The 14519-nt window shown below is 39.9% G+C and overlaps 1 protein-coding gene across 6 annotated transcripts; it reads right to left on the bottom strand.

Moving 5' to 3' along the window:
• Positions 1-3782: 3782 nt before the first annotated feature.
• LOC115005368 (activating molecule in BECN1-regulated autophagy protein 1-like) lies at positions 3783-14503 on the bottom strand. 6 transcript variants are annotated; one of them, XM_029427162.1, is made up of 8 exons: positions 13639-14503; positions 11452-11718; positions 11188-11292; positions 10525-10712; positions 8373-8504; positions 7351-7870; positions 7130-7248; positions 3783-6515 (listed from the first exon to the last, which is right to left on the bottom strand). In XM_029427162.1, the coding sequence occupies exons 4-8, from the start codon at positions 10676-10678 to the stop codon at positions 6313-6315; spliced, it is 1128 nt and encodes a 375-aa protein (XP_029283022.1). In that variant the 5' UTR covers positions 10679-10712; positions 11188-11292; positions 11452-11718; positions 13639-14503; the 3' UTR covers positions 3783-6312. The 6 variants fall into 6 exon arrangements, with proteins under 6 accessions (XP_029283022.1, XP_029283023.1, XP_029283017.1 ...); XM_029427163.1 differs by lacking the exon at positions 13639-14503 and adding an exon at positions 13474-13632; XM_029427157.1 differs by lacking the exon at positions 11452-11718 and having other exon boundaries at positions 7125-7248.
• Between the last annotated feature and the right edge of the window lie 16 nt (positions 14504-14519).

The raw sequence follows: 14519 nt of genomic DNA, 5'->3' as shown, positions 1-14519 counted from the left end.
GGAGAAGAAGAGGAAGAAGTAGGAGAAGAACAAGAAGAAGGAAAAGGAGGAGAAGAAGAAGGAGAAGAAGCAAAAGAAGAAGGAAAAAGAAAGAAGAAGGAGAAGAAGAAGGAGGAGAAGAGAAGGAGAAGGAAGAGAATAAAAGAAGATGGAAAAGGAGAAGGAGAAGAAGGAAAAGGAGAAGGAAAAGGAGGAGGAGAAGGAAAAGGAGGAGAAGGAGAAGAAGAAGGAGAAGGAAAAGGAGAAGAAGGAAAAGAAGGAGAAGAAGAAGGAAAAGAAGGAGGAGGAGAAGAAGGAGGAGAAGAAGAAGAAGGAGAAAGAAGGAGGAGGAGAAGAAGGAGCAGAAGGAAAAGAAAAAGAAGAGGAAGAAGAAGATGGAGAAGAAGAACAAGAAGAAGGACAAGAAGAAGGAAAAGGAGGAGAAGAAGGAAAAGAAGGAAAAGGAGAAGAAGAAGGAGAAGAAGAAGGAGAAGGAGAAAAAGAAGGAGGAGAAGGAGAAGGAGAAGAAAAGAAGATGGAAAAGGAGAAGAAGAAAGAGAAGGAAAAGAAGGAAAAGAAGGAGAAGTAGGAGGAGAAGGAGAAGAAGAAGGAGAAAGAGGAGAAGAAGGAAAAGAAGGAGAAGAAGTAGAAGAAGAAGCAGGAGAAGGAGGAGAAGAAGAAGGAGGAGAACGAGAAGGAGGAGAAGAAGGAGAAGAAGGCAAGAAGGAGGAGAAGAAGGAAAATGAGGACAAGGAGCAGAAGAAGGAGAAGAAGGAGAAGAAGGAGGAGAAGGAAAAGAAGGAGAATAAGAAGGAAAAGTAGGAGAAGAAGGAGGAGGAGAAGAAGAAGGAGGAGGAGAAGAAGGAAAAGAAGAAGGAGGAGAAGGAGGAGAAGGAAGGAGAAGAAAAAGAAGATGGAAAAGGAGAAGGAAAAGGAAAAGAAGAAGGAGAAGGAAAAGGAGGAGAAGAAGGAGAAGAAGGAGGAGGAGAAGGAGGAGAAAAGGATTAGAAGGAAAAGGAGAAGGAGAAGAAGGAGAAGAAGAAGGAGAAGAAGGAAAAGAAGGAGAAGAAGGAGGAGAAGAAGAAGGAGGTGAAGAAGAAAAGGAGAAGAAGGAGGAGGAGAAGAAGGAGGATGAAAAAGAATAAGAAGGAGAAGGAGAGGAAGGAGAAGAAGGAGAAGAAGGAGGAGGAGAAGAAGGAGCAGCTGGAGAAGGAGAAGAAGGAGGAGGAGAAGAAGACGAAGGAGAAGGAGAAGAAGGAGAAGAAGAAGAAGACGAAGAAGGAGAAGAAGGAAAAGAAGAAGAAGAAGAAGAAAGAGAAGAACAAGAAGAAGAAGGAAAAGAAGGAGAAGAAGAAGCAAAAGGAGGAGAAGAAGGAGAAGGAGGAGAAAGAGGAGGAGGAGAAGAAAAAGGAGAAGGAGAAGAAGGAGGAGAAGAAGGAAAAGGAGAAGGAAACGGAGGAGAAGGAGGAGAAGGAAAAGGAGTAGAAGAAAAAGAAAAAGAAGGAAAAGGAGAAGGAGAAGAAAGAAAAGAAGAAGACAAAGGAGAAGAAGGAGGAGGAGAAGGAGAAGAAGGAGCAGAAGGAGGAGTAGAAGAAGGAAAAGAAGAAGAAGGAGAAGAAGAAGAAGAAGAAGAAGAAGAAGGAGCAGAAGGAGGAGGAAAAGAAGAAGACGAAGGAGGAGGAGAAGAAGAAGCAAAAGGAGAAGGAGAAGGAGGAGAAAGAGGAGGAGGAGAAGACGGAAAAGGAGAAGGAAAAGGAGAAGGAGAAGAAGGAGGAGAAGAAGGAGGAGAAGAAGGAAAAGGAGAAGGAAACGGAGGAGAAGGAGGAGAAGGAAAAGGAGTAGAAGAAAAAGAAAAGGAAAAGGAGAAGGAGAAGAAAGAAAAGAAGAAGACAAAGGAGAAGAAGGAGGAGGAGAAGGAGAAGAAGGAGCAGAAGGAGGAGTAGAAGAAGGAAAAGAAGAAGAAGGAGAAGAAGATGAAGGAGCAGAAGGAGGAAAAGAAGAAGACGAAGGAGGAGGAGAAGAAGAACAACAAGAAGGGAAAGGAGGAGAAGGAAAAGAAGGAAAAGAAGAAGGAAAAGGAGAAAAAGGAGGAGAAGAAAAATGAGGAGAAGAAGAAGAAGAAGGAGAAGGAGAAGCAAGAGAAGAAAACGAAGATGGAAAAGGAGAAGGAGAAGAAAGAGAAGGAAAAGGAAGAGAAGAAAAAGAAGATGGAAAAGGAGAAGGAGAAGAATGAGAAGGAGCAGAAGAAGGAGGAGAAGAAGAAGGAGAAGAAGGAGGAGAAGGACCAGAAGAAGGAGGAGAAGAAGAAGAAGGAGAAGGAGCAGAAGGAGAAGACGAAGGAGAAGAACAAGGAGGAGCAGAAGAAGGAGAAGAAGGAGAAGAAGAAGCAGAAGAAGAATGAGGAGAAGAAGGAGCAGAAGAAGGAGAAGAAAAAGGAGATGAAGTAGAAGAAGAAGTAGTAGGAGGAGAAGAAGAAGGAGAAGAAGAAGGAGAACAAGGAGAACAAGGAGGAGAAGAACAAGGAGCAGGAGAAGGAAAAGAGGAAGAAGAAGGAGAAGAACAGGAAGGAGAAGAAGAAGAACATGAAGGAGAAGAAGAAGGAGGAGAAGGAGCAGAAGGAGAAGGAGCAGAAGAAGAAGAGAAGAAGAGGGAGATGAAGGAAGAAGGAAGCAGAAGAAGAAGGAGAAGTAGAAGAAGAAGAAGAAGAAGGAGAAGAAGAAGGCGAAGAAGGAGGAGAAGAAGGAGATGGAGAAGAAGCAGAAGGAGGAGAAGAAGGAGAAGAAGGAGGAGAAGGAGCAGAAGAAGGGGGAGAAGAAGGAGAAGAAGGAGCAGAAGGAGAAGCAGAAGGAGAAGAAGAAGGAGAAGAAGAAGGAGCAGAAGGAGAAGCAGAAGGAGAAGAAGAAGGAGAAGAAGGAGAAGAAGAAGGAGGAGGAGGAGAAGAAGCAGCTGCTGCAGGTCACATCTGCTTCTGAAAGTTCGTTAATTGATTTATGACGGAGCAGTCAAGAGTCTGACTTTATAAATGGACCATGAACACAACATTCAGCAGATGTTAAATACAGAGGGTGGACAAAATAATGTAAACACCTTGTGGAGAGAAGTGAGATGTTTAACCCTCGAGCTTCATGAATCATCCTTCAGTACGTCAGCTGCTGTAATCAGTGTGTAACAAAGTGTGTAGCCAACACACACACACTCATTAAACATGTTACAGCAGAATGTAATATATATATATATATATATATAAATAATAAAATCTTCCTCAGCTTCACATCTGCATCACAATTTAACTTCTTACTGTTTCCAGCAGTTTGAGACAAACACCTGTTGTCTCCATGGTTACCTGCTCACCTGTACAGAAGCATCAACATGTTGGAAACAACATTTCTGGAGAAAATAGAAAATAAAAATCCTCCTAGAATTATTTTTATTCATTCATTCATTCATTATCCAATAAACATTAAAAGGTTTTAATGAATATTTATATTTATATTAATAATATCTTTATGTGAAGCAGTTTACAGGTTTAAAGATAATATAATAATCATGTATAGATAATAACTGTGGACCCTGGAAGACGTGGCTCTGCCTCCAGCTGCATTGTGGGAAATGTAGGCTTTTCTGGATATATTTGTCTCAGTGTCTGACGTGCGGAGAAAACAAACGCATAACTTATTTATTATTTTCTTATGTAATGGGAACAGCTGTTTTATTGATTTGAAGACGTGTTGTTGACATCCTGCATCAGATATAAAGTTTCATCATGTGAAGCAACACATTCTCAATAAAGTTCCACACGTGCAGAAACTCTCAAAGCTCTTTAATTACATCACGTCTAAAAGTCAAAGCAAAGAATCGAGCTGTACAAAGTCTGACGTAGCAGGGCCGGCGCTCCGTTCATCCTTCACAGGAGACCGGGGGGGGGGGCAGATATCCCCCCCCCCCGACACCCCGAACAAACTCACATTAACAACAAGATCACCCACGTGTTTAAAATGTTCATTAATCAAGTAAAGCCAGGAGGAGCATTCAGACCGTGTTTCTCTCAGACCTCAGACTAACTGCACAACATGAAGGTTAAAGAATACCAAACCAGCCCCCCCATCTTCATAGGTCCATCACCCCCACCCCGGAACACATAAACACAGTACAGGAGCCTCTATGCAGCGGTGTGTGATGAGCACGTGTGGAATAAAAAAAACTAATTACAAACAGAGCGTTGGGAAGGAGCGCTTGATTTCACTGTTCTGTTCTGCAGGAGTGAGAGGGGAGAGGCAGGCGGGCGGAGTCACCGGCTGTTCTTTAGTTCGGGGGCGACTTCCAGAGGAAATACTCTGAACAGTAATTAAATAAATACGACGGCGTATTGCCGCCATTTAGGTTGAAAATAATAATAATAATAATGGAGCAGGGAAATAAATTAAAGTAACTGAAATATTCGAAAACTTTCTTTTCACTTAATTTCTTCCTGTAACTTTACGATATTATAATCAGAAAGAATATTACAAGTTTTTCTCGTTTATTTATAATTAGTTTTTTTTTTAAATCAGAATTTCTTTCTCGAATATTTATGATTTTAAAATCTCAGAATATTCAATTTACTTTTCTGTTAAATTTACGACTTTATAATCAAAAAAGTGTGTTTTAATTTCTTTCACGTAAACATTTACGATATTATAATAAATTATTATAATGAAGACTTTTTAGTATTACGATCAATTATCTAAACAGTTGGAGATTATTGTCAGACAGATGAAGCTCCACTAATGATGAAAATAGTCCCCACAATGCACTTTTTCTTCCTGTTGGTTTGGGTGCAAACAGAAGAGTTGATAAAAGAAAATATAGAAAACACGATTTATCCTTCAGTTAGTTTGTACCTGCGGCTTCAGGTTCACATTTCTTTACCGTATGAAAATTTGAGATAAATATTATTAAAAAACACTCGATGTGAAGCTAAACAAACTTTGTTCTCGTACATTTGACTATAATCTCAGAATATCTGAGTTTTATTTATTTAAATACATTTCTGTGATTTATTTTCTCATGAATTTACGACTTTGATCTCGGACAGACTTATCTTCCTGACGGCTCCGTAATTATTTCATTCATTTAAACCTAAAATGGCCCCAATTCACCGTTTGTAAATAATTGTTAGTTGCATTGTTGAACTTCAGACACACACACACACACACACAAACACACACACACACACACACACACACACACACACACTGGGTTGGGTGGTTGGGTGTTTTTGTTTTTTTAACAGAGGGGGGTTTGCAGCAGGGCATGATGACCACCACCCCCCACCCCTCCAACAAAACAGAAAATTGTTCTCCTCCTCTTCAGCCTTTAAAAATTAAAGTAAAAGTTTCAAGAACTGCAGCATTTTTGAGAAGTCGTGCAGTCAGATTCAGTCTCAGTTCAGTCGGCGATGATTGATTTTCATGGTGGTGGGAAAAACAGTAACTTCCTCAATGAGCTGCAGAGGCCAGGATGCAGAGTCGTGATGCAGAGTCGTGATGCAGAGTCGTGATGCAGATTCATGATGCAGAGTCATGATGCAGATTCATGATACAGAGTCGTGATGCAGAGTCGTGATGCAGAGTCGTGATGCAGATTCATGATGCAGAGTCATGATGCAGATTCATGATACAGAGTCATGATGCAGAGTCATGATGCAGAGTCGTGATGCAGATTCGTGATGCAGAGTCGTGATGCAGATTCGTGATGCAGATTCGTGATGCATGATGCAGAGTCGTGATGCAGAGTCGTGATGCAGAGTCGTGATGCAGATTCATGATGCAGATTCATGATACAGAGTCATGATGCAGAGTCATGATGCAGGGTCATGATGCAGAGTCATGATGCAGGGTCGTGATGCAGAGTCGTGATGCAGATTCATGATACAGAGTCATGATACAGAGTCATGATACAGAGTCATGATGCAGGGTCGTGATACAGAGTCATGATGCAGAGTCATGATGCAGGGTCGTGATGCAGGGTCGTGATGCAGAGTCGTGATGCAGAGTCATGATGCAGAGTCATGATGCAGAGTCATGATGCAGAGTCATGATGCAGAGTCATGATAGAGTCCAGCCTCAGCCTGCAGCCTCCATTTCTTTTAAAAACATCATAATTACACACAGTACAAAAACAGGCTTCAAAGTAAAGTAGTGCTGAATTCACTTTTTAAACACTTCAATCACGCACTATTTCACATCAAATTTCAACATCACATGGCACCGAATGCAGCACGTTGGAGTAAATGCGTGTGTAAAGAGTTTCCACGCCCCCCCCCCCCTCCCTCACCCCCACAGACATGGCACTTTAATAAACCTGGTCTCCCATCATGCTGATACTATAAGAGAGTTCGGGCGGAGAGGAGCTCAGCGCTAACTGGCCTCCGTTCAAGTAGAAGCCCTTTCTGACGAGGAATGATCGCGGTTCAGCTTCAGTCCAGTGCAAGTGCAGAGGAAGTGCACGCCAACAGAGAGGCCAAGTCCCGCCCCTTCCTGCGCCCCCCATGGGAGCTTATTGCAGAAAAAAATATGAACGGTAGTTATCGTCGATGGACAAATATTTATTTTAAACTGTGCCATGAATGACACATGATCTCAATCTGAAAGATCGTTTTGCAAGTTGAGAAAGTCGCAGACGAACTGCGACTTTCTCAACTTGCAAAACGATCTTCTAAATGGACTTCTTGCACATTTCTGACTTTATAATCTCATAAGACTTATTTCTCTGAATATGACCCTCAGAGAAAGTCAAGCAACACTTACACGACGTTTACCTAAGTCGTCTTTCTAATTGCGCATTTTTACAGCCCAACGGTTTTACCTCTAACCGGACTTCTCGACTTGCTAAACTATCTTCTAAATTGACAAACATCATGTGTGTATTTCACGGCACAATTAAAACGCGATGAAAAAGTTTTTATACTTTTATTGGAGTTTCTTGGTCGTCAGCTGCACAGTCCTTCTTACGTAGCTGTGACAACTTGTTTATTTTCCTTTGGTCACTACGGAAACCACGACTACATGTTATTGTTATTATTATTGTTATTGTCTATTTGTATGTGTAAAAAAACCAAAAAAAAAACAGGATCATGAAATGTTTCTTCTCTCGCCGTTATTTACCGTACATAATTTTTTCCGGAAGGTTCCATGGTGGTCCAGCGGGGGGGGGACTTCACCACTCGATGCCACTGACAGTTCAGGGGCGGGGGGGTTCTTGTGTCCCTTCTTTTCCAGACGGGAGACCCTGTTCAGAGTCAAAGCAGCACACATTTCTATGTGAGATAAGCCACCCTTCGCTAAACCCTTCGGCCATCGCTCTGCTTCTCCCGGCCAATAGGAGAACTACCTGCTGTACGGGTCGCCGGGGTAACTATTGGAGGCCCCTCCTCCACCGCCACTGCCGGGGAGGGGGCTGTGGGAAGAGGAGGAGGAGGAGAGGGAGGAGGAAGACAACAGCAGGGAGGAGGAGGGACCGGGCAGGGAGTCGTCGTCTGTTTGCCCCCCGTCAAAAACGTCATCCATGTCCACCAGAGAGATGCCGGGGGGCTGGGGGGGCGACAGCACCTGGGGACCCCACATGGGGGCAAGCTGTTCAGACGGGGGAGGGGTGTAGGTCTGCGTGACGAGGAGAGGACCTGAGGTGGAGGTGGCAGTCAGGGTGGGGTGCGCTGCGGGCCTGGAGGCCCCCGCGCCCGTCTGCGAGCCGCGGTGGATGCGGTGGCTGACGATGATGTTGTTTCCGAAGCCGCCCATCGAGGCCATGGTGGTGCTCTGCTCCCGCTGGACCACCGCCGTCATGCCGCCCTCAGCGATCAGCCGACGGATTCGTGCCAGAGCGTCTTCACCCGTGCCGAACTCTGGAGACTCTGGACCAACGAGACGCCACAACAAACTCAGCGTTACAGATTTCATCCGTCAGTTTGTGGTCTACATGCTCAATACTCATCTTACTTTAAGACTCTATTCCTACATCTAATTAAGATGTATATTACATTACATTTTACATGCTACATCGTTTATTACGTCAAAATATGGAAAACTAAAGTTTCTCTGTGCATCCAGAGTTCTGTTGCTCTGGATATATCTAATATTTACGTTTTCAGTGTGATTTTAACTTGTATTGATTTATTTTTTATACTTTCATGTTGAATTGTTTGGATGTATAAGAACTTATAAATATTGTGACACTTTGTAAAGGAAACTGTCAACCATCTTGAAATACTTTAATAAGTGAGAAATAACCAAAACACTCACGATAGCCAAACAAAACTTTGTGCAAAAACTACATTTGAAATGAGGGAACAAGTTTATTGATCCGATGCTACAGTCGCAGCGGGGTGTAAGACGGTCAGTGTGGTGGATCAGTACCGGTGCTCGCTGTGGATGCGTTGGCCTCCGCTGAAGCTTCTCCTTGGCTGCCGTCTGCCGCTCTGCCGCTCTGAGACGCCTCCGGCTGCCCTGGAGTGGCTCGACTCGTGGACGGAGTCTCAGGAGGAACATCTGAGGAGAGAAGATCATTGGGCCTCAAGAACTCAACACACTCAAGAAGGTGACGTGTTCTTTAATTCTACAGTTGTACAATATTATAGGATTTAAATTACTATGTTGTTACTATGTTTTTATCATTTATATTTCTTTAGATAATTATTTAAATAATTGATAAATTATGTTTCATCATTATAGAGGTTTTGCTATTATAGTGTTTCAGTATTATAGAGGGTCAGTTATATAGAGTTCCAGTATTATAGAGGGTCAGTTATATAGAGTTCCAGTATTATAGTGTTTCAGTATTATAGAGGGTCAGTTATATAGAGTTCCAGTATTATAGAGGGTCAGTTATATAGAGTTCCAGTACTATAGAGGGTCAGTATTATAGTGGGTCAGTTATATGAGTTTCAGTATTATAGGGGGTCAGTATTATAGTTTCAGTACTATAGAGGGTCAGTATTATAGTGTTCCAGTATATAGAGGGTCAGTTATATAGAGTTCCAGTATTATAGAGGGTCAGTTATATAGAGTTCCAGTATTATAGAGGGTCAGTTATATAGAGTTCCAGTACTATAGAGGGTCAGTATTATAGTGGGTCAGTTATGAGTTTCAGTATTATAGGGGGTCAGTATTATAGTTTCAGTACTATAGAGGGTCAGTATTATAGTTTCAGTACTATAGAGGGTCAGTATTATAGTGTTTCAGTATATAGAGGGTCAGTTATATAGAGTTTCAGTATTATAGTTTCAGTACTATAGTGTCAGTATTATAGTGTTTCAGTATTATAGAGGGTCAGTAATATAGAGGTTCCGTATTATAGAGGGTAAGTTATATAGAGTTTCAGTAATATAGAGTTTCAGTACTATAGAGGTTCGGTACTATAGTTGGTCAGTACTATAGTTGTTCAGTATTCCTATAGAGGTTCAGTATTATAGAGTTTCAGTACTAGAGGTTCAGTACTATAGTTGCTCAGTATTATAGTTTCAGTACTATAGTTGTTCAGTATTATAGAGGTTCAGTACTATAGAGTTTCAGTACTATAGTTGTTCAGTATTATAGAAGTTCAGTACTATAGTTCAGTATTATAGAGGTTCAGTACTATAGTTGTTCTGTATTAGTTTCATTATTATAGAGGTTCAGTACTATAGTTGTTCTGTATTAGTTTCATTATTATAGAGGTTCAGTACTATAGTTGTTCAGTATTATAGAGTTTCAGTACTATAGTTATGTATTATAGAGTTTCAGTATTATAGAGGTTCAGTACTATAGTTGTTCAGTATTATAGAGGTTCAGTACTATAGTTTCAGTACTATAGTTGTTCAGTATTATAGAAGTTCAGTACTATAGTTTAGTATTATAGAGGTTCAGTACTATAGTTGTTCAGTATTATAGAGGTTCAGTACTATAGTTGTTCTGTATTAGTTTCATTATTATAGAGGTTCAGTACTATAGTTGTTCTGTATTATAGTTTCAGTACTATAGTTGTTCAGTATTATAGAGTTTCAGTACTATAGTTGTTATGTATTATAGAGTTTCAGTATTATAGAGTTTCAGTACTATAGTTGTTCAGTATTATAGAGTTTCAGTACTATAGTTGTTATGTATTATAGAGTTTCAGTATTATAGAGTTTCAGTAATATAGTTGTTATGTATTATAGAGTTTCAGTATTATAGAGTTTCAGTATTATAGAGGTTCAGTACTATAGTTGTTCAGTATTATAGAGGTTCAGTACTATAGTTGTTCTGTATTATAGTTTCAGTACTATAGTTGTTTAGTATTAGAGGTTCAGTACTATAGAGGTTCAGTACTATAGTTCTGTATTATAGTTTCAGTACTATAGAGGTTCAGTATTATAGTTTCAGTACTATAGTTGTTCAGTATTATAGAGGTTCAGTACTATAGTTCTGTATTATAGTTTCAGTACTATAGTTGTTCAGTATTATAGAGATTCAGTATTATAGTTTCAGTACTATAGTTGTTCTGTATTATAGAGTTTCAGTACTATAGTTTTGTATTATAGAGGTTCAGTACTGGCTGCAAGCTGGGGGGCGCTGGGCTCTGATAGGTCCCTCTCGGTTTGTGTCTCGGCGTTCTGCAGCTGGATGATTGGCGTCTGAGTTCCTTGTGATGTCACTGAGGGGGCGGGGTGTCGGGGCTGAAGACCAATCGCGTTCATCAAACCCATGTCTCTGTCCAGTCTCCATCCAGAGCGGTTTGGACTACAACAACAACACAGAACGACAGTTTGTATGTTAGTGCAGCACAAAGAAAAGTCAGTACTACAGGTGCTTTAAGGTGACGTTCAAATACTCCGGTTAAAGTCTGTTAAAAGGTTCATGTTGAGATCAGAGGAAATTCTCCACTTTGTTCTCATCCAGACAGTTCAGTTCTTTGGACGCAGTCGGAGGTTTGGTTTGTTGATTTTGTAAGAAGTTACCGTGAATAATGGTGTGCTTTTATTTTGAAATAAAAACCAGTACAATTCATAAACATGAGTGTTCAAATGTTAAATTTAAACCAGTTGGATATCATGCCTTTCTGTGGTCACAGGGAAGACAACAGTCAATATTATAGTATACTTTTACATATTTTATATTTTTTTCTAAACATATAAAGACTATCTGCAGGTTATCTGCAGATCTGGTTCTGAAGGAGTTAAATAAACAACACAGATAAAACTCTGCAGGTTCTCACCCCGGTCTGTCAGAACCTCGGGTCCGGCTCGTTCCACTGTTGTTGACGGAGAATAAAGGTTCGCTGCTCGACTCCGCGGGGCTCTCACCGTCACTTCGGTAGAATCTACACACACACACACACACACACACACACACACACACATACACACACACACACACACACACACACACACGTTAATTCACTTCCATTCATTCTGAACAGCAGAGGCGGGACTCCTTCGTGGAATCACAGAGCACGACCTCGTTAAAAGCACTAATTGACCTTCGGTTAATGGTTGTGCGCTCAGAGGGAACATTAATCGGATCAGTGGAGGAGGTGGAAGAGAAACCCGACCAACAGGACGAGCGATGAGGACGTCCGGACTGACGGCTGCGAGTGTGGATCCACAACGAGGTTAAATACAATCAGGTTGTTGATAACTCGGATAAAAAGGAGACCAGGGTCCATTTTCATCAAGCAGCTGGAAGCAGCAGCGTTTCTGGAGCTTCTCTGAGGACGCCGGGGAACTGGAATCTGGAGGTTTGAGGTCTGCAAGAGGCATTTGGTCAAACATGTTTTTTTAATAGATGTTACCAATTATTTAGAGATTTTACAACATCAGAAAAGTTTGATTTAAGATTTTATTTTACAAATTAGGGTTTAATCTCAGAATATTTAATGGATCCGATTAAAGCGTTCGAGGGAAGTAACGAGTGTTTTAAAGCTTCATTCATAACGGTGACATCTGAACACTGCTTGTGGACTGATGTGTGTGAGATACAGACGAGCAGCACAAATATGACAGTGTTTCGGGGGGGGGGGGGTTGCAATTGAATTGAAATTATATTAGAATATTATTATCAGTATTATTATAATATATTATCAGTACAATAATATTATAATAATATCATCAGTATAATAATATTATAATAATATCATCAGTATAATATTATTATAATAATATCATCAGTATAATATTATTATAATAATATCATCAGTATAATAATATTATAATAATATCAGTATAATAATATTATAATAATATCATCAGTATAATATTATTATAATAATATCATCAGTATAATAATATTATAATAATATCATCAGTATAATAATATTATAATAATATCAGTATAATAATATTATAATAATATCATCAGTATAATATTATTATAATAATATCATCAGTATAATATTATTATAATATATCAGTATAATAAATCATATTTTATTGATTATTTATTGATTTAACACATATTCTGCTTCAGATTTGTTGGAGTTTAGTCTTAAAAACTACATTTCCCTGCACTGACACGCAGCTGTAATAACTAACAGCTCTTTAAAGTTTACAGAAACACAAGAACACAAAATGTTTTCAGGGCGACGACTTCGTTGTAAAAACCTCAACAGAAGCATTTGATCATGTTTTTCCACTGATTCGCTCATTAAAAGGTTCCGTGTTATTGAAGAGTTATTATTTGTGTGACTGCAGCAGTTATAGTATTTCACGAGATGTGTTCACATTGACGTGTTTTGGGCTCATGAACACACCGCAGGGAGCATCAGAGGAGCACCTGAACGCACCGCGGGCCTCGGCCGGGTGATTAGTGGATGAATCCACCTGCAGGGAGAATAATGTTCCTCATGCAGCATCAATACGGCACCACACAAGATGAACCAACAAAATGACTGGATACTACTTTAATCTGCAAATACATTTATTCTGTTATGCCATGCAAGTGTCTTGGTAACGTTGACTTAATATGGCATTCTGGGTATTTCTTTTAAAGGGCATTATTTATTTTTTATCACTTTTTGAACATATGAGCTGAACCTGTAACAACACACGAGGAGCGCAGAGAACACCTTCCTCACAGGTCACACGATGCTCCATCTTCACCATCGTTACGATATCAAGCTCTTCATTTAGTCCTTATTCATTACATATTTACTCTGGATAACTTCCATATGGAAGCCCACAGGGGACTTTATTAAGACATAATGTCAACTTGAAAATGTGATTCCACAACAGCATTTAAACTTTCCACGTGTTAGTTGAGTAAAGATTATTAAAAATGAAAATGCAGTTATTAGTTTGCATTTTCACACTCTGAACATATTTAAGTGACTTTTAGCCACAGAGGACAATATCCACATGTTGACTTAAATCTCAAAATGAAAATGAAATTCACTAACAGTTTGAAAGCAGCACGTGATTAACGCGCTCGACATTTCATGAAAAAAGGTACATTTTTTTATTTTTACTCAAATAAAACTTTAATTTTCAAGCATAAAGTTATTTACCTTTTTCTTCCTCTAATACACAACACCATGATTTCTACTTTATCAATAACGTCCGTCCTCCTCGGAGGCGCTTCAGGTTAACCTCTAACACGTGTGTGTGAGATGTTGTTATAAATACAGAACCACGCGTGTGACAGCAGAAACACGTCCGGGCAGGAGACTCACACGGGCCGGCAGATCACCAGGTCTCCCTTGTTGGTCCCGTACGCCAAGCCCATCCCGGGGTCCGGCAGCCAGCGGGCCGAGTTGATGCTGACGTGGCGCCGCTGGTCTGGCGCCATTGGGTACACCACGTTAAACACCATCTGTAACACACACACACATGTAACTTTGTGAGACGCTTCCAAACTGAGGAGAACATGAAGGTCAGATTAATATATTACAGATTAAAGGTTCAAGGTTTAAATGTGAGACGGTTGTGAAACATGTCGGTCACAGCTCCTCACAGTCCACGTCTGTCTTTAATTTAATGTATTTAGCAGCAGTATAGTGTAAAACATGTCAAATCAAGCAATCTGACAGCGTATATCACGCAGCAGTATAATCAACAGTATAATCAGAAGTATAATCAGCAGTATAATCAGCAGTATAATCAGCAGTATAATCAGCAGTATAATCAGAAGTATAATCAGCAGTATAATCAGAAGTATAATCAACAGTATAATCAGAAGTATAATCAGCAGTATAATCAGCAGTATAATCAGCAGTATAATCAGAAGTATAATCAGCAGTATAATCAGAAGTATAATCAACAGTATAATCAGCAGTATAATCAGAAGTATAATCAGAAGTATAATCAGCAGTATAATCAGAAGTATAATCAGCAGTATAATCAGCAGTATAATCAGCAGTATAATCAGAAGTATAATCAGAAGTATAATCAACAGTATAATCAGAAGTATAATCAACAGTATAATCAGCAGTATAATCAGAAGTATAATCAGCAGTATAATCAGCAGTATAATCAGAAGTATAATCAGCAGTATAATCAGCAGTATAATCAGCAGTATAATCAGCAGTATAATCAGAAGTATAATCAGAAGTAT

This window comes from Cottoperca gobio, unplaced genomic scaffold (genome assembly GCF_900634415.1).
Source record: "Cottoperca gobio unplaced genomic scaffold, fCotGob3.1 fCotGob3_294arrow_ctg1, whole genome shotgun sequence".
In the NCBI taxonomy this organism is placed as follows: Eukaryota; Metazoa; Chordata; class Actinopteri; order Perciformes; family Bovichtidae; genus Cottoperca; species Cottoperca gobio.
This window is presented reverse-complemented; position numbering and strand designations above follow the sequence as displayed.

Excerpts from the sequence above, each read along its gene's own strand:
- LOC115005368 (XM_029427156.1), bottom strand. The coding sequence starts at position 13,778 with ATGGTGTTTAACGTGGTGTACCCAATGGCGCCAGACCAGCGGCGCCAC. Across the intron at positions 10,713-11,187 it reads CGAGGTTCTGACAGACCGGG|TCCAAACCGCTCTGGATGGA; the intron begins GTGAGAACCTGC and ends TTGTTGTTGTAG. Across the intron at positions 8,505-10,524 it reads CGCCCCCCAGCTTGCAGCCA|ATGTTCCTCCTGAGACTCCG; the intron begins GTACTGAACCTC and ends TTCTCTCCTCAG.